This window comes from Schistocerca gregaria, chromosome 4, assembly GCF_023897955.1.
Source record: "Schistocerca gregaria isolate iqSchGreg1 chromosome 4, iqSchGreg1.2, whole genome shotgun sequence".
Classification (NCBI taxonomy): Eukaryota; Metazoa; Arthropoda; class Insecta; order Orthoptera; family Acrididae; genus Schistocerca; species Schistocerca gregaria.
The window spans coordinates 216739392-216759983 of record NC_064923.1 but is presented as its reverse complement, the minus strand read 5'-3'; the positions used below and the strand labels follow the sequence as shown (position 1 = coordinate 216759983).

The following is a 20592-nucleotide window of genomic DNA, read 5'->3' as shown; positions in this document are numbered from 1 at the left end:
AGGAATTCAGTTCAACTCAAATTATTATGTCACATTTACCTGAAGTTTTTCACTCAGATATTTGATGCGGCTTCCTTCAGATAAATGCAAGTCATCCTTCTGAGCATATTCTTTTATTATTCTTAGCTTGTGGAAAGGTATTTTCAAGAGTGGCACAACTTTATTTATGTCTTCATGATATCTCTTCACAATTTGTATGCTGTACTTTAGTTTTCCTGTAGAGAGATTGAAAATCCAGAGGGTTGATTCACAACACAAAATGACTGCAGTAAGGGGGTAGATTAGTCTCCACATCAGTTATTGGAAACATATAAAGTAACAGGATGTTTAATGTAAATGAATGAAGAACAGATGTGGGTTATTGTTCTCAAATATTTTTCTGTTCAACCTTATTTAGCTGTAAACTGTTGCAAAAATCCAGTAGAAATAGAAAAATTACTAGGCAAAACACAATGTGACATTCATAAAAAAACAAAAATTGCATTTTAGCTGGAATCCAGAGAAATAAAAGTGGCAGTGGTGATGCTGGTGGCAGGGGTTTATGTTTTGCATGGGCGGGGAGGAGGGCTAGAAAGAGAGAAATAGAAATAAAGGAAAATTATACAGCATGTAAAAAAGTAAAATAAATTAATTAATTAATGAATGAAATGAGATGCTATACTTAACAAAAGTTTCTACAGGAAACCCGAAAAGACAATGAAGTAAAGTAATATCAATAAACATGAAAGAGAGATATCTTACATCAGAAAACCAAGGAAATCATAATGAGACTATGAATATTTCTCTAGTCCCCAATTATAATTCAATAACGAAGCTTCTGAGACTTTCTCTCTCTCTTGACTTAAACAGAAACTGTTTTCAGATGACTGTGCCTATATAACATGTGAATTTTAATTTACTAAAAATGATCAGCATATAAGGAAAATGGCAGTCATGACATATTGTTAGGATATATCCAAGCATTCACCTCAAAGGCTTTGAAAAAAATTCATGGAAAATCAATTACAATTATTTAACAAGGCAGTGATCCACAGTCTTCTCTACAAGAACATATTTCTTGAATTCCATTAATTTTAAAATGTTATAATAACAACCTTAGTTTTAGGGAACTTAGGATCTTCTGCAGCAGGGCATAGTTTCCCCAACAGAAATGCATTCAACATAGTTTTGGAATTAAGTGATTTGTAGCTGAGTAACTTCATTATTTATTAAAGCTTGATGCAAGTATAAGTTTCAGAATAATGGACAATTTTCTGAGTGATACACAAGTTTGCTCCTACTTGGTCACTTCCACGGCTTATGCTGTCACCTCATTAGTCTCTAAGTCTCTACCTAATCTGGATGTTGAACTGCTAATGCCTGAGCATGATTACCAAAGATCCTCAAAACCTCATTTCTTCCTTACTACAACATGATGTCCACAAAGCATCAATAGAGGGGGAAAACAATACTTCCTTATTTTGTGTCCATGTGAGCCTATTACACCAGATGTTCCAGGTTTCTGGAGAAAAACAGAATATCCTATTTCAACACTTTGACAAGAAATGGTGACAGTTCTGTTTTATCATTAGGAAAATGTAGTAGGAGTGGATATTGATGAGCTGAGCAGGAACTGGTTTCTGCTGTATTTCATTTCTGCCTTATTCACATATTAAGTTGTTATGCAAAACAACAATATGAAGAAATCAGTAAATTAGGCACTACCATTAATAAACTGACTGCTATGCAGCCCTCTGGCAATGCTGCATGCAGGACTCATTCTACCCACTGGCAGGCAGGAGCTCTCACAAGAACTGTAGACCTCACCAAGGTATGTCAGCTTGCATACCTCCATGAAACTGATAGCCATACCATAGGTGCAACCAAATCAGAGAAGTACCTATGGAGAGGCTAGACTAATCTGTTGTTCCCAAAGAGAGGCAGTGGTGTTTATAGAAGTAGCAGGGGCACGATTCTGGATTACTGACTGATCTAGTCTTAGAATACTAACCACATAGCCTTGCTATTCTATGGCTGAGTGATGATAGCATCCTCTTGGTGAAATATTCTGTAGATAAAATAGTCCCCTCATTCAGATCTCCAAGTGGAGACCTTTCAGGAGGATGTTGTCATCAGCAGAAATCACACTTGCACACTACAGTTTGGAGTATGAAATGTTTGACCACACACTGAGTAGGTAGGTTAGAGAACTTAAAAGTGCAGTTGCTGTGCAGGAACAATAGGATTTGGATCAGGTGAAGACAGAGTTATACATACAAAACCAAATAAGGGTAATGCAGAAATAGGTCTAATAATTAATAATAAAATAAACATACAAGTAAACTATTAAAAAAAGGCACAGAGAAGTGTAATTGTAACCCAGACAGACATGAAGCAAATACCCACAACAATAGCACAAGTTTATATGAAAGTTACCTTAGCAGATGATGAAGAGATTAAAGGGATGTACAATGAGATAAAAGAAATTAATCATATAGTTAAGGGAGATGAAAATTTAATTGTGATGGGGGACTGGAATTTTATAGTAGAAAAAGATAGAAAGGAAACACAGGAGAATACGGTCTGAGGGAGAGAAATGAAATGGTAATCCACCTGCAGAATTTTGCACAGACCACAATCTAAGCATTGCAAACCTTGGTTTAAGAATCACAAAAGAGGAGGACAATTTAAGAATTGCCAACACTGGTTTAAGAAACCTGAAAGACGGTGTATACATGGCACAGACGTGGAGACACCAAAAGTTTTCAAATACATTCCACACTGGTAGGACACAGATTTTGAAAGTAAATCTTAAACTGTAAAATATGTCTAGGGGCAGATGTGAACTCTTACCATAAAGTATTGATTGTGAATTGTAGATTAAAACTGAAGAAACTGCAGAAATGTATGAAATTAAGGAGATGGAACCTGGATACACTGAAAGAACCATAAAATTGGGCAAAAATTAAATTAAAGAGGGGAAAGATATGCAGTAGAAGATAGAAGGATAGCTTGGAGAGAAGAAATAGTGAAGGCAGTAGAGGATCATACAGGCAAAAAGACAAGATCAGCTGGAAATCCTTGGATAACAAATGACATGTTATATACAACTGGTGAAAGGAGAAAACATAAAACTGCAAATTGGAATACCGACACCTTAAAAATGACAGGAAGAGCAAAATGACAAAGCAAGAAGGGTTGCATGCGAAATAAAAGGGAGTAGAGGCATGACTATGGGAAAATTAAAGAGACTTTGTAGAAAAGAAAAACAACTGGTTGGAAATTAAAAGCTCAGATGACAAGCCTGTACTAGGCAAAGAAGGGAAGACTGAAAGGATGAAGGAGTATATAGAAGGACCACACAAGGGAAATTAACTTGAAGGTGGTATTATAGAAAGGGAAGAGGGTGGAAATGAAGATGAGATGGCAGAGATGATAGTCTGGGAAGAATCTGGACAAGCACTGAAAGTCAAACAATGCCAATAAAGCCAACGACTATCTCTCAGAATTACTGAGCCCCCTGGAGCTGTTACTGAACTATTCCATCTGGTATGAAAGATATATGAGACAGTGAAACACCTGCAGACTTCAAGAAGAATGTAATAATTCCTATTCCAAAGAAGAAAGGTGCTGTTAGGTGTATTACCACAACCACAAGTTTAATAACTCATGGTTCCATAATACTGACATAAATTATTTATATATATAAGGTACAAGATCAGTTCATGTTTCATAGAAATGAGGGAATGCACAAGAGAATACTGACCCAGTGAGATATCTTAGAAGATAAACTAAGTAATGGCAAACCTGTATTTACTGCTTTAATAAATTTAGAGAGCACTTTTGACAATGCTGACTTGAATACTCTCTGAAATTCTGAAAGTAGCAGGGATAAAACACATAGAGCAAAAAGTTATCTATACTTGTACAGAATCAATGGACAACAAAATAACTGTTAATGGCAGAAGTAGAGAGGATATATAATTTAAGGCTGTGTGACGAAGCAAGCTGGGATATTTTTACTTCCCCTCTTGTTTTACCATCTGCCTCCTTAAAATTCATTTTTTTCACTTTTAACTAATTACCATGAACATATGTGTGTATAATCTGCATTATCATAAAAGAGAAAAGTTGGCCCTCAGTTTTAAAGAACATAAAACCAGATCTAATTTTGTGCTTGGTTTTATGGATGTAATTGAGTTTCTAATTTATTTCAACTATTTTCCTAGTTAATACTGTTGTTATAGTGTGAAATCAGTAAATGCATCATAACTTAAATTCTATTGTTGACGTATAAACAAATATAAATCTGTACTAATTATAAACATTTGGAGGAACAACTAATAGTATTCTTAAAGGATCTATTTGGCTCTATTCAAAAACTTGTTAGCAAAGTCAGCCCTTAATTAATTCCAAAGTAATTCAAAGTTTCGTCAAAAGTATTGTTTGCATAACTATATATGTTAGTTTCATGATTTAAACAAATAATTTGGCTTAACCCTTGTAGTAGAAGAAACTGTTAAAAAGAACCAATTTTTTTATGTATTCAGTTAATTTAATGAGTTAAGTTTTATTGTAATTTCTGTAAATTTAACTTCAAACAATGTGTAGCTTCAGTACCTATTGTTGTAAGGATATATAAGGGCTCGATTTTTGGTCCCGAGACAGTCAGTCCACAGCCAAGTTTCAGGCGAGAAACCTATGTTGGTTAGAACAACAATGCTTCAACTTAACTGTGAAATAAGTGTTACACAATTATGTCATGTGTTAAAACAATGACAATGTCTGCTCCACACAAACCTTTCTTTTCTTCAAGAACTGTGAACTTTGTGGTTAAGTTTTTACTGCTCATAGATGTACAGTAGTAAACTACTGTAGCAGTATGTGGCGGTTTGTCTGCAAACTATTAATGAGGCTTATAGGAAGTTTAAATAACAGTACACTGGCCATATATAACTGTGTATTATTGGGGAATTGTGAACAGTGAAAGTAAACTACTGTGAAACACAACTGTGGAGCTGTCAGCTACATTATTTAAAGTAGTGTTGTACCTACACACCCCATTTTTCAGCCAGTAGCACAACAGAGTACATCAACACTGAGGACAACAAATGGAGAAATAAAAAAGGAAAACCATCACAACTGGAAAACCACGAAAAGTTTTCTAGATAAAAAGAAATTTAGATGTTAGGAGCTCTTTTCTGAAATCATTTATGTGGAGTGAAGCCTTTTACAGATATGAAACATGAGCAATATACAGTTTAAATAAGAAAAGAATAGAAGATTTTGATATATGGTGCTACTGAAGAATGCTGAAGATTAGATGGGTACATCAAATAACTAATGAAAAGGTATGTAAAATAAAGGAAAGGTAACCACTCACTTATAGATGACTCATGTGTGGCACGTATAAACACACAACAGAAAACTATTCATACTTGCTTTCGAGCTCTGGCTGTTTCTCTTGTAGAAACACACACGGTCACGCACACAACCACACAGACACCAGAACACACACACACTCATGGCCACAGTAAGACGTACTATCAACTGTTGATAGCAGTTGCCTGGGCAGATGGAGGTGGGGACGGCATAGGGAAGGACACATGAGATGAGGAGGTGGTAGTTGATTAACTATGTTTTCAGTCACTCCTTTTATCTCCGAACCATCCAACCATGGATCCTTGCTCATTCTACCTCCACCAAAATATTCTCGTTTGCCCCAGCAAAATTCCAATCACACATCCTGTTTCTGAAATCTTGTCTGGCATGTGGTATCCCACCTAATGGGCCTAGAATTAAAACTGGTGTCTCAGGCTGTTGCACATTCTACTCCAAGAGCCTTCACCATTTCCAGTTTCATCAGTCCCTCACCCTCTCCACTCTGGTCCTTCAGAATCATACAATCCAAGGTCAAACCATACTTCATAGACTTTGCTCCTTTTGCAAAACACATTTAGTCTGTGACCACAACTTTCTGAACGCTATTCTTGAGCTACTCTTGTCATATGCCCACACTGAATTGTCTATAGCCAAGAAAAAGCTTACTGCGCTTATCTAACCCTCCCCCCCCCCCCCCCCCCAACCCTCACCCCACAGCCAACCCTTCGTGGCTACTCAAACATGCCTTATTGACATATTTTGGCTTCCACATTCCCAAAAACTTGCTCCACCCTCCATGAAACACACTGCTCCTCAACAACCATCCCATAAACTGCCTCACCTCTAGCCCTAAACCTAAGTTCATCCATGCCAGACTTGTAAAGGATCTTCTTCTCCCTATTCATTCTCCATAGCAAATACATTTCTTCATTGCACACCTTACTGATAACAGTCACCAAAACCCCACACTGGACCTTGTTTAAAACAGTTCCTACCTCCCTCCAACTGTGAACCACCTTCCCTTCCACACAGGTGTCACCTGGTAATCTTTCAGAAATTCCTCACTTCCATCCTGGCCTCACCTTCCTTTCCTAAATCCCTCCCAGTGAGCCCAACATCACTCCTATGGAACACTCTGCTATCCACAACCTGGAAATCAATCCAGATCTTATCATCCTTCCCTTAGACAAAGGCTTCGCCACAGTGATCATAACTCATAGCGATTATGAGGCTGAGGGTCTCCTTCAACTTCCTGAAATACAAACCATACAACCATGACACCATCTCAGAAGACCAACATGACCTCCAGAGCTCCTCCAAGACCTTAAGTCCATCCCAAACTTGACACCTGAATCCATTTCCCTCCTCATACCATCAACCCCATGCACTCCTAGCTTCTGCCTACTCCCCAAACTCTACAAACCCAACAGTTACTACTAGACTCCTTCTTGGTCACTGTGGATGTGATGTTCCCAAAGAAGACTACCTTTCGCAATATCCTCCTGACATCACCCCAACAACCCTTTCCAAACCCTTCTAGCCAACCACATCATGACCCACAATTACTTCACTTTCAAAAACCAAATCTATAAACAAACCTCTGGTAGAGTCATGGATAGTTGCATGGTCCCATCTCATGCCAACTTATTTATGGATGACCTGGTGAAAACATACATCTCTAGTCAACACCTAAAACTCCTAGTCTGGTTTAGAATCACTTATGACATATCTGTGATCTGGACTCATGGCAAGGACAACCTTTGCACTTTCCTCCATAACATGAACACCTATTCCCACATTCACTTCACCTGGTCCTTCTCAACTGAACTAGTCACCTTCCTAGATGTCAATGTCTATCTCTCAGATGACTCCATAAATAAGTCTTTTCATATCAGGCATACCAGTAATCAACAGTACCACTACTCTGACAGCTTTAATCCATTCCATATCAAAAAGTCTCTTCCATATAGCCCCGCCACTGATGGACACCACATCTGCAGTGGAAAGCAGGAGTTGTCGAAATGTCCCAATAAGCTTACCAGTGCCTTTATTGACAGACTGTTTCCCATCCAGCTCACACATAAACAGATTTCTTGTACCATCTACTCCTCTGACACGAGTAAACCTGTTAACCTGGCTCCACACACCACTCCTGTGATCCCTCAGTATCACCCCGTACTTGAAAAGCTCAACCACAACCTTCACCAAGGGTTCAACTACCTCTTTGTGCACTGAAATTAGAGGTACCCCACTCAAAATCTTACCCACATCACCCACAGTTGTATTCCACTGCCTACCCACCAACAGAATATTCTTGTTCATCCCTATTCCAATCCTCCACCCAACAGATCAATCCCTTGTGGTCAACCCTGGTGAGAGATATGACCCGAATACCCATCCACCACCTCTTAGTGCAGTCCAGTTACAGGCATTTCCTGCCTGAAAATGCAGGACCACATGTGAAAGCAGCAATGTTATATATCAGCTACGCTGCAGTTACTGTGCAGCATTCTACTGTCTACCAACTGTCTACTCACATTATTTTCCACTGCCAAAGCATGGCAAACTGCAAACTTGACCATCCAGTTGCCAAACACGCTGCATACCACAACACAAATGAGTTCAATAGCTGATTTACTATGCGGGTCATTTGGATACTCTCTTCCAGTAATAAGTTTCTGTGAACTATGCAGCTGCGAATTGTCTCTCCAGCATATCTTGCACTGCACTCTCACAATTCTCCTGGCTTAAACCTCTGTTAATTTTTTCTTCTGTCCACAATAATGCTTCCCCATGCAGATCATATACTGATTTCTCCTACTATCCTTCCTACCCCTCCAAGCAAGCATATATTTTCTCCCCCCCCCCCCCTTTTCCCACCCTTCTACTTTTATCACTTACCTCCCTGCCTGCTCCTCATCTCGACCTTCCTCCCCTTTCCTCCTTTCCTCCCATCCCTTTCCTCCCTCTACCTAAATCTTATATGCTCTAGTCTCTGAACTCCTCCCATCTTGTTGCGCAACCACTGTCATTGTGTCACCTAAGAAAAGGCCTGTCTCGCACTATCCCACTGCACCCTGCTCACTTCATGCATTCTTGCCTAGCCCCTCCCCACCTCCATCTGTCCAAGTAATTGCGGTCTATAACCAATCATCAGTCTTGTTGTGGCCACAGGCATGTGAGTTTCGGAGTCCATGTAGTTGTGTGCGTGAATGTGTATGCTTCTACTAGAGAAAGAGCAAGAGCTCAAAAGCTATTACAAACAGGTCCTGTTGTGAATTGCTATATGCCACACATCAGTTAGCTATAGGTGAGTGGTTGCCTTTCCTTTATTTTACATGTTGTTCCATCCAGGAATTTCCATTGTTGTTGCATAATGAACAGGAAGGTATCAAATTTGAGAAAAACGAAATTTGTGGCACAATTTGACTATGTGATGGACACATCACAAGGCAGCAAAGAATCATCAGTTTCCTAATGCGAAAAAGAAGTGTGCGCCTGTGTGGAGGCTAGGTAGAGGGGAGGGGGGGGGGGGGTGCACTGTAAAGTGTAAAGGGAGATCATGGCTTGAATACAGTAAGTCGATTCAAACAGCTGTAGGTTGCAGCAATTAGTCAAAGATGAAGATGCTCGCACAGGATGGACAAGCAGTCTTTGGAGTGAAGATCACAAGAAATAAAATCTTTGGATAGCATGTTTGCAACACAGTCACAATGTTGTATACAATCTGGATGTCATGTGGCCTGTAGGTGCAATCGTGGATTGGTGGTATATTATCAGCTGACCCGTGGTTACAGCAGTGGTTTCTGAGTTCTACTTGTTGCATATTTCTTACTGTCCTGCACATTAATTTGTTATCTTGATTGAATTAATACAAGTACACAAGAATTCAGATACAACACCTTATTTAAGATTTTTAATTTTTCATAATTTAATTTGAACCATGTTACTGTTTCCAATAATTCAAAGTAAAGTGTCCTCTATATACACCACAATATAGACTGCTAATTTAAGTTTTGTTATGGAAAGTGAGATCTGTGTTACATGACATAAATGGTTTTAATATAGACGAATCCCACACTACAAGTATCTCATGAAAATATAATGCCCATAAACAACTGATTTTGCTGATGGAGAATTACAGAGCACATTGGAATAATCATATTTTTATTTCGATAAACAGTGGTAACAATGACAACACTTTACTGGTATTAGTGATGGTAAGAGGTCTAGTGGTTTCAGTGCAGATGTTAATCAATCTAGAGTCACTGTGTAACAGCTTGATGTCAGCGACATTTGTCTGAAAGATGTTGTGTTGTGTTGTAATGGAAAAAATACATATGATTCCTTGTATCCTACAGATTTTCAATATTATCCTTTTACTGTAACTGAAAGCAACAGATATGCTGTGCTGTTTTTAGGTAGCAACTATGTAATTTAAAGTGTGTACATAAATTGCTGTAAATAAACAAAGCTTGAAGAAATTCATAGATTTTTCGATATTATTATATACATGGAACTGTAGATGTATTCAACAATACACAATTATTGGTGCACAAATTTTCTGTTCAAACATAACTTTTTTTCTTACAATTACCAGTAGACATCACTTTCAGTTACTCCTATGTATTATACATTTTGCAGATGATAATTCATCTAACAGAAATGATAAATTCATACGTTCTGGAAATAACAAATATATCCTGAATAATATTTAGTGCAGAATACAGGGAGTCCCAGGAAGAATTGTCAATATTCAAGGATATGACAGCAATGGTCATTCAAAGCAAAAAAGTCTTGTAAACATGGACTCTAAAATGCACACGTTACAAGCTATGAGCACTTCTTTATCTTTGATACTGTTAAACAAATCTCTTCTACTGCAAGCTCTTTGTTTTCCATATTTTGGGAGGGAGTAGTATGAACCTACACAAAAAAGTCCAGTAAACATGGTATTTAAAGCACATACCTTAAGCGTTATGACCACTTGTTCACCTTCACTACTGTAAGCAGATCTCTTCTACTGAACAAGAGCTCACAGCTCTTAAAGGATGCATTTTTTGAGTCCATGTTTACTCAAAAAAAAAAAAAAAAAAAAAAAAAAAAAATTCTTGTTTTGGTCCTTGACCCTCCGCAATTCAATATGGAAAACAAATAGTTATAGCAGTAGAGGAGACTTGTTTCATAGTATTGGAGACAAAGAAGTGCTCAACGCTCTTAAGGCATGATTTTAAAGCCCATGTTTACTAGATTTCTTTGCCCTGAATGATCATTCCTATTATATCCCTGAATACTGACCACTCCTGCTGAGACACCCATTATACAATAGGTATGTGATGAAACTGTTCATGTAGATTACGCAATGAAACTTTTGATATAGACAAAAAACCTGGCAACAGAAGACAAGTTTCATTATTACATTCGTACATTCCAAGCAGAAGCCACAAATTGGCAGCGGACATTGAAAAATAACAGAAAGGCATCTTCAACCAATTAAAAAACACACCTGAGCAGTAAATGTATCAATATTTTGTAGGAAACTAACCATTCGTGGATAAAATTGGGATGGTGGTAACTGAATGGTGGTACTTATAAAGAGATCAAGTGAATGAGGGAAGTGGGGTATCAGTTGTGTAATAGTGGAATTGTGACACAGCACTGAGATATGATTTTCACACTATTTTATTAGTAAGGATATATACATAACATGTGTAAGCGTTATGAGTGAACAGAGCATACTGACTCCCACCATCTCAGAGGGCAGCAATTCTCGTTCACGGAGTCAGAGAAGCTACGCCACCACAGAGGTCTCCCCTCCCCCCAACAGTGCAGAGGAAAAAGCCTGCAACAGGGCATCATCTGTCTGAAGTGATGTAGGCAGCTTTATGATGGTGGGTGTGAAGAAAGACTTGTCATAGTCAGCAAGGTACACCAGGAGGGGGGACAGGGGGGTGGGGGCGGGGGTGTCAAGATGCAGGCCAAAGTGCAATATTGGTTATGCAATTAATGGGTTGCCACTGCCGGTGTAAGCAGATAAGCAAGTAGTCTCGGTGGCAGCATTTGAAGCGGGAGGCATGTTGGCAGCATTGCCCTGCAATGCTGCATCCACAGGAGGCATTGTGAAGCTGGCAGCGTTGAAAGCCATGGGTGGTGATGGTCAGTGTATCATCTGGTGAAAAACAGGAGTTGAGTCCTGCCATGCTAACTTCTGGTGGGGCAGGAGTGGTGTGCAAAAAACTGTGTGCGACAGTGTTTGCACAAGACCACCTATCCATGTAGGTAGTGGTAATCATGAGGTTGGTATTGTGTAACGTGATGTGATATGCCATCAGGCAGAAAATTGTGCAGATTCATACACAACTGGAAATTGACCAACAGATGGATAGGAGGCATTGGGGTGGGGAGTGTCGGTTGTGACAGGTCCACTGAAGACCATGCCGATTTAAGCTGGTTCACCAACACTATTGTTTGTTTTCCAGCAAATATGATATCAAAAGTGTTTGTATCATGTTTCAACAATCAGTATGGTGCTGCAAATGGTTGGATTTCACTTCATCTGTATGCAACATCACATGAGAACACTTGGCCACGTCTTTATGAATAAAAATTCGTAGTGGCATGTGATGGGAGGGGATGACACATGGATGTTTTGTATATGTGTCCACACAAGTGCCACTACATGTGGTAAGTCTTGCTCTATGGGGACCATTTCATGTGCTACGAATTTAGTGGATACACTGAGAGGCTCACCATATAGTACTTCAATGAGTGATGCATCAAGGTCATCTTTGTGTGTCATGTGAGTGCCCAACACAATCCATGGAAAGGCCTCCATCCATGATTCTGAGTGGCACATGAGAGTAGCTTTCATTGCCCAATGCCATTGTTCCACAAGGCCGCTGGATTGCAGGTGGTAGACGGTTGTGTGAAACCAGGGCCATCCGTATACGTGGCATAAGTCACTGAAGAGTTAGGATTCAAACTGCTGACTCTGATTTGAGGTTGAGGAGGCCAGGCAGCCAAATCTGGCACTCCAACTGTTGATGACAATTTTTGCCACTGTCTCTGCCGATATGTCAAAAATGGGCATGGCCTCCGCCCATTGTGTCACGCGATCTATCAATAACAGAATGCAATGGTACCCACACGATTTGGGGAGTGACTGTACAATGAAAGCATGGATGCGCTGGAACTGCCCCTTTGGAGTCAGGAATTTACCAAAGGGGTGCTGTGTGTGGTGGCTGGTTTTTGCCTGCGGGGATGGAATGCAAATCCTGGTCCACATGGCACAATCCTTTTTAATGTTTGGCCAGACAAACCATTAACTGACGAGGCACACAGTAGGGTGCACACTCGAATGTGGAAGGTTATGGAGGTCAAAAATTGTCATGCATGTGTTGCTGCAATTTGAGTCTGGTGTTTGGTTTGTTAAACAAGCTGTGGAGATCAGCATCTGTTTTTGGATCTTTGATTCTACCCAAGTCCATTTGGGCAGAGGTAGCTGCGCGCCACAATATTACCAGCACCTTTAAAGTACGGCACGTCAGTAGTGAACCATGCTAAGACATCTCTCCTGGATACAGAATCCGCTGACGGGTTGAGGAATGTGTGTGCCAATCGGTGATGGTCTGTATACATGGTAAGGGGTCTCTCATCAATATCATCTTCAAAGTGATGAACTGCTTCATGTATGGCTAGTAGTTCATGTTCAAATGTGAACCATTTTTTTCTGGGTGTCGGTACGTTTGTGGGAGAAAAGCCTGAGCAGCTCAGTGATTCCATCAATCTCTTGCTGTAAAGCAGCCCCGATCATGTGACCTCTATCATCAGACGTGATAATTAGATATTCGTTGGGAGATGGGTGGGTGGGGGCCATGGCATGTAAGAAGTGTTCTTTTATTTTGTCGAATGCTGCCTGCATTTGCGGTGTCCAATCAAGGCATCGTTTACCAGATGTATTTCTGCTGTGGAATGCTTGGGTGAGTGATAGCAAAGTCACAGTGGTGTGTAGCAGTTGGTTCCTGTAGAAATTTATGACTCGCAAAAACCTAGGCAGCTCTTGTTAGTTGTTAGGAGGTGGAAGGAGGCATATTTGGTTAATTTTCTAAGGAACAGAATGAACCCCAGATGCATCGATGTGGTGTCCAACAAAGGTCACACAGGACTGCTGAAGTTGGCACTTGTCATCATTTATCAGGGCCCCATGAGAGGCCAGTTTATCGAGGGTGATACACTCATAGTTGACATGGTCTTGCTCATTTTGCGGAAAAATTATGTCATCTTGACAGGCACAACATAAAGACAAATTGAACAGTACACTACCAATAAATCTTTGCCATGTCTGTGCCATATTTTTTAGTCGGTATAACATGTACAGGAACTCAGAGAGACCGAATGGCATGATTATCACTGTTTTTAGTATGCCTTCATCTGCCATCAGAATTTGCAGGAAGGCTGTTTTACAATCAACGATGCTGAAAATTTTGGCCCCAGACAAGACATGGGAAAAATCGCACAATTTCAGAATGGAGTAGCTGTCAATGTTTGTATAGGCGTTGATGTAGTGGTAGCTGCCACATAGGTGCCAAGTACCATTCTTTTAGGAACTAGCTTAACTGGGGAAGCCCAAGTACTGCCTGACGGCTCTACTATGGCAGCTTGCAAAAGTTTGTACACTGTGGGATTAGGCACCTTACGTTTGTGGGGACCTAGATGGCAGGGGTGGTGATAGACAGTGTGCCGGTATGGTTGTAATGGGGTGGACAGTACTGTCCTGTACGGCGCATACTGCGTGGGGTCTAATGGGGAAGCATGGAGTGAGTCCAGGAAGCAGGAGATGACATGATTCACCATTGCTGTTAATGTCACACGACACTGCCTTAGGAATGCACTTAAGTGGGGGTTGGGATGCTTTATCAACCTAAGAAGTGTCCACAGCAGCAGCACAAGTTGCTAATAAGGCCCGCACTTGCTCTGAGCACGTTAAGAAGAGTGGCAAACTTCTCGCCGTCACCCATGATGCCACTGGCTGACATGAAACAGTTGCTGAGGGCAAACCACATCATGGAAGAATCCATGTGGGACAATGGTCGTTTCAGACAGTGTTGGACAGAATGATGGCTGTCAGTGGTGTGATTGTAAGGCACCATAGTGAGGTGGGCATGGCACAGCATGGGAGACACAGGAGCATCAGTGCACAAGACAGGCAGGAAATACGGCTCGATGTAGGACGGCACGTGATGAGGTGGGCCCTGTCGCAGCATGAGTGGTGTTGGTGTCATGTGACAATGTAAGTAGAACTCGGGTGGCTGTTTGATAAATGGCCGCCTATTTGAAGAATGGCCGCCTGTGTGAGTGAAGTTCCAGAGCTGACGCTGTAGATATGAATTTCTCAATGTCAGATATCTGAGGTGGCAGACAATGCACGTGAGTGTGTGCATTAGGTTCTGCCACCATAAAGAAGGAAGGCATGGTCCATATATTTTCCAGTGGCACTGTCTATATCTCATGGAAATCATGCAGACATGCAGTCATTTGCAGTGTGGCTGACTTAGGAGTGACATCAATGGAACTGGAAGGCAGTAGTATCTGACTTTGCCGAGGCAAGGTTGAAAAAATGTGTCCTCAGAGTCAATAGTTGGTTTTGGTGGTGGGTGTGGATGATGCAAATCCAAAGCAGAGTGCTGGACCAGAAGCAAGTCAGTTGTGATGCCCGGTGTGGGATATGACTGATGTCATAATTCATTTCAAGGAATTCATGTTTAGTCACAACAGTTGGAACTTGGATAACGCGGTCTTTTGGCAGGTGGATGGATTGGTATGGCATGGACCACTGTTGTTCAACCGTAACGGCACTGTGGGAAGTTTCCATATGGTTCAGCTCGTTTCTGTGAGTGTCATAATATTCATGCACAACGTTTCGCCCCGTGTGAAAGTCAAAGGCACTAAGATCAATGTTTGTTGCAGAGGCAAGCAGCTATTGTTTACTGTAATTCTCTGGTGCACTTTTGTCTGAAATACCAGGAATAGATTCACTTGGTGTCAAGTCTGGAATGTTTAACATGAAGTCATTCAGTAAATTCAACACTTGTCATGGCATGGTTCACTCCTCGGTATTGGTGGCGATGCGAGATAGGTTTGAATATGTGGCGAACAATTAAGGCATTGATGCTATGTCACCTGGGACTGTAGTGTCATTCAAGCCTTGGCAGATATTTAGCAATTTTGCGTACAGGTTGTTTGTGGAATTCACAAGCACTTCTTGAGAGATGATGCTGACATTGCTGAAGAAACAGAGGGGTTGTAACAGCAGCATTCTCAGTAGCGTAACCGGCATGGAAAACTGTCGAGTTAACAGCAAAATCACAGCATGCTGTGGAAATTGTGGGTCACCACTGTGGGAAGTGGGGCACTGCACTGTGATGGTAGCATAGTGACACAGAATTGAGATATGACTTCCACACTATTTATTAGTAAGCACATACACATAACACATGCAAGCATTACAAGTGTACAGAGATACTAAATCCCACTGCCTCGTAGGGCAGAGATCTTCATTTATTGAGTTAGAGATATTACACTGCAGCGTGTCTGGTCAACTAAAACATGAAAATAAAAAATTGTGGATAAAGCTTATGAGATATGTTTTCTTTTCTGAACACATACTGAATATTTTTCAAAGAAAGCATTAGACATCAGAATCCTTTTGAGTGGCTCATTAACTGATGTACATAGAAAAGCACAAGAGTGGCTAAAATCCTGACTCTCAGGAAGTAAAGTACAGTAAACATACTTTGAGTATGACAAATATTGCTAAATACACAACAGAGGAAGTCAAGGAAAATGCAAATACAAATCCACTGGCATTTTCAGATGTTTTGCCAACCCATGTGTTATGCGGTCCTACATTCAGTAGTAGTAAATGACAGCCTTAGAACATCTAAATGTCCTGCATAACAATGTACAACTCACCATGATAGTGGAGCACAGTTCAAAGTGATTTGGTTTTGTATGTCAAGAAGATAGTCTGCGGTTCAAAATTATGTAGGACAAGTGGGCCTAAAATTTGTAAAAGGTTACTTTTTAAGTAATTACAATTGAAAAAATAAATATATTAACACAAAGAATAAACATGTGAATAACTGTGTGTATGCCACAAACCACATGTTGTCACCTTCAAGCATAATTACAATATTTTTAATAACAAATACGGGCATTCACCACATCTCAAACAGCCATCACTACACAGGCTGTGGTTGTGCAGTTTGTAAACTAATCTATTCATGGCATTCAACATCTTGGTCATCAGTACCCTAGGTATAATAATGTCATGTAACGACGGCCTCCCATCGGGTAGACCGTTCGCCTGGTGCAAGTCTTTCAAGTTGACGACACTTTGGCGACTTGCTTGTCGATGGGGATGAAATGATGATAATTGGGACAACACAACACCCAGTCCCTGAGCAGAGAAAATCTCCAACCCAGCCAGCCAGGAATCGAACCCTGGCCCTTAGGATTGACAGTCTGTTGCACTGACCACTCAGCGGGGGACGGACGGTACCCTTGGTGAAAATTAATGTAAGCATTTTGTGAACTGAGCAAATAAGTCTTTCTTAATCAATAAGGTTTCTGTGGCTGTAAACCATTGAACTATATTGGTAATTTTACGCTCAGTGTTATAACATCAATGTTTGAGAAAATGTGGTGAGCCTTTTGTATGCATGACCTGCACAGACAACAAATTTTCAAAGATTCGACTAATGGCATCACTGACTAATTAAGATAGTCTGAGGTTCAAAATTAAGTTGGACAAGTGGGCCTAAAATATCTAAAAGATTATTTCTTAAGTAATTACAATTGAGAAAATAAATATATTAACACAAAGAATAAACATGTGAATGACTGTGTGTACGCCACAAACCACATGTTGTCACCTTCAATCATAATTACAATATTACTAATAACAAATATTAATCTACTTTGAGAAATTACGATTAGCTGTATAAAAGCTCAAAATCTTTCTCATAGGCAAGTGGTTGGTTGAGCGATAACATAAACAACAAGAAGGAGCCAATCACTGAAGTCTGCTCCATGACAACACAGGGAGGATTTGTCTCTCATCCTAGCACCACTTAAAATAGATTGCATATTTGAAGTCAAACTAATACTCTCTCATCAACAAACACACATCATTCAGTTAAAATATGGTGCCCTGTTTTTGAGACATTAGATGCATTTAATTCTGCAGCGGGAAGGCACGGGTTGTAGGAAAATGCTCTATACAATGGGATGCTGACATGAAATCATGTCATCCGCACAACTAGATGGAAGTGTACTATAATTGGGTGATTAAAGTTTATCTTCTTTCGTTTCCTGACTCTGTCTCTCTCTTACATATGACTTTCCAACTCACCAGTGACACAAACGCCCGCATGGTGAGATCACATGATGTCAATGATATCTTGCTTGTCCGCAACATCATTATAACAGATTCCAAAGAGTCTCAGTATTCAAAAGAATAACACTGTTCCATCCTGCTTCTGTACAGCCAGTAGCAACGCTATGTAAACATGTAATGAGTGCAGCTAAAAGTGATTTAAGATGTGAAAGACCAATGTGTTAGAAATGCAGTAACGACACTGTGCACTGAACTGCAATTCAACGTTAGTTAAGCACTTATGCATGCTATTAACTCAAAATTGTTCCACAGCGAAATTTATATTGTACAGTTGAGTTTATACAATAGCCTAATCAAGGGCTCTGAAGTGATCACAATTTGATAATAAGAAAGGAAACAAGCAAATTGAACCCGTGTTTAGGATCACTTAGTAAACCATGATAATTATTTGATAAGAGCGTAGGTTCACATCCAGACCTCACGTACATTTTCACGACCTTTGAAAGAAACAGATGTTGAACTAAGAAGTATGCCATCTTTCTGTACCGTACACATATGTTTGATTACTACACAAGGTAGAAGAAAATGAGGAAAAAATAACTTTACCTTCCTCAAATGTCAATAGCCAAGGGTTGTTTTGCAAAACAGATTTCTGTAATCCTTGCGCCTGCGCTTTTTCTGCATTATTCTGTATTGTTGCAGGGCTTAGTTTATGTAAATATGGATGGGATTCGTAAATATTTTCTGCCTCATCCGTGGATATTTCAAATATGTCTTTCAGTTTATTAACACAGAAAATTTTGCGTGATTCATAATTCTTATCGACAACAGAAATGTAATCACTGTTAAATTCCTCATCTGTATCAATATTAAAACTAACATGACATCTTATGTTCCCGACTGATCTTGTCGCATCGCCCTTCTTGGAAACGAAAGACCCTAAAAGCCTTTCACTATGAAGACACTGAAAGTCAGCTGTTCTGCTAAGACGTAATAATCTAAACAAGGTATTGCATATCATAGTTTTTCTTGCAAAAATACAGAATCATCTGGCATACTAACACTAACGAGTGACTACACAATTATATACAAAACAGATATTAACTGAAAACAATAACAAATCAGAGATGAGTTTCGTGTCACTATGACCATAGAGTTTAGATGTCTTCCTCGTACATCGATAAAATATCGATTGATCGTTAGTGTTTGGTCTCTCGACTTTGTCAATACAACATTGATATTTGAACGCCTTCAACTCCATGTATTATTGTCACAAATACAAATCCTTATGTCACTTCCCATGTTTTGCTGCTCGAAACTGATAATGTAAAACAATAAAATCAAAGTGAGGAACTATTAGGTACGGTGTATCCCATGGCTCGACACTTGGACCAATTTATCACTTTATTCATTACTAGATCTGCGTAGTTTGTCAGTCATGACTGGACGGACTGTGTCAAAATTACATACAAACAAATAAGTTTTTACAGTTTTTCACATAACATATGAAGAAAATTGTTCACAGCAATAACATATGTAACAGATGAAATCAATATTATTTTCCCTAATAACTTTGCTCACTGTTGAAGAATTCTGTGACAAAACATAAAGGATGCTTTCTTCAAATCCTGTGCAGTTTTCCTTTCCAGTGGTCTTTGTGGCAGACATTGCAATTCTCGAGACAGCGTGTTAGTTATTTTTAGACCAATCATTGGAAACCATCTCGTGTCCGAGACATAGAATAGAAATATATATTGAGTGAACATTGCCTTCTGCCACTACACACGCACAAATTTATCGGCCAACCGACGGCCCGACCAATTTCGTGGCAGCCTACACACATCCCGACCAACAGCACTCAGTGACTACAGAGCCGCCCTATTGTTGTGATTTGTTTACCGTAAGTTATTTGAGTACATGTTTTACCTGTTTCCCTTTGGTTTTACACAGAAACAAAAACTATCTAGGCTGTGCCTTGGCTGTTTTACTGGCAAAAAGCCCAAAAGGAGCCGTGAGAAACGTGTTGGCAAAGTAGTTGCTAATGCAAAAAAGAAATTCACACATGATCTGTTTCGTAAGCAAGTGGGAGCTCATGACATGCGTAATTATCTAAAAATGGGTAAAATATGCATTTCGATTGTGCTGAACATCATCAACAAGTTCTTAACATAAATGGATATAGTCATAAAAGAGGCTGTATGCAGTGAGGAGAGGCTGTTGGTACATTACGGTTAATATCCAGTGGAAAAAGGTGAGAGGACGTCAAATTCAGTTCTGCTGTATCCCTATTTCTATTATCTAAAATAATTCGTGAAACCTGCAATGTATTTTTAAGTTGCCTGAGAAAGTACATCCTCAGTAAAGCGAAATAAATATAGAAACATGTTGTTGTTGTTTTTGTTGTGGTCTTCAGTCCTGAGACTGGTTTGATGCAGGTCTCCATGCCACTCTATCCTGTGCAAGCTTCTTCATCTCCCAGTACCTACTGCAACCTACATCCTTCTGAATCTGCTTGGTGTATTCATCTCTTGGTCTCCCTCTACGATTTTTACCCTCCACGCTGCCCTCCAATACTAAATTGGTGAACCCTTGATGACTCAGAACATGTCCTACCAACTGATCCCTTCTTGTAGTCAAGTTGTGCCACAACCTTCTCTTCTCCCTAATCCTATTCAATACTTCCTCATTAGTTATGTGATCTACCCAGCTAATCTTCAGCATTCTTCTGTAGCACCACATTTCGAAAGCTTGTATTCTCTTCTTGTCCAAACTATTTATCGTCCATGTTTCACTTCCATAAATGGCTACACTACATACAAATACTTTCAGAAAAG

General features: G+C 39.8%; 1 protein-coding gene across 1 annotated transcript in view; it reads right to left on the bottom strand.

Annotated features, from left to right (window-relative positions):
• Positions 1–18911, bottom strand: part of LOC126267089 (transcription termination factor, mitochondrial) — a 35695-nt gene extending 16784 nt beyond the window's left edge. Inside the window, exons 1-2 of the mRNA XM_049971957.1 lie at positions 18365–18911; positions 40–215 (exon numbers count right to left, since the gene is read on the bottom strand). Of these exons, the coding sequence (XP_049827914.1) occupies positions 40–215; positions 18365–18779 (591 nt within the window). The 5' untranslated portion in view covers positions 18780–18911. The remainder of the gene's footprint in view (positions 1–39; positions 216–18364) is intronic.
• Between the last annotated feature and the right edge of the window lie 1681 nt (positions 18912–20592).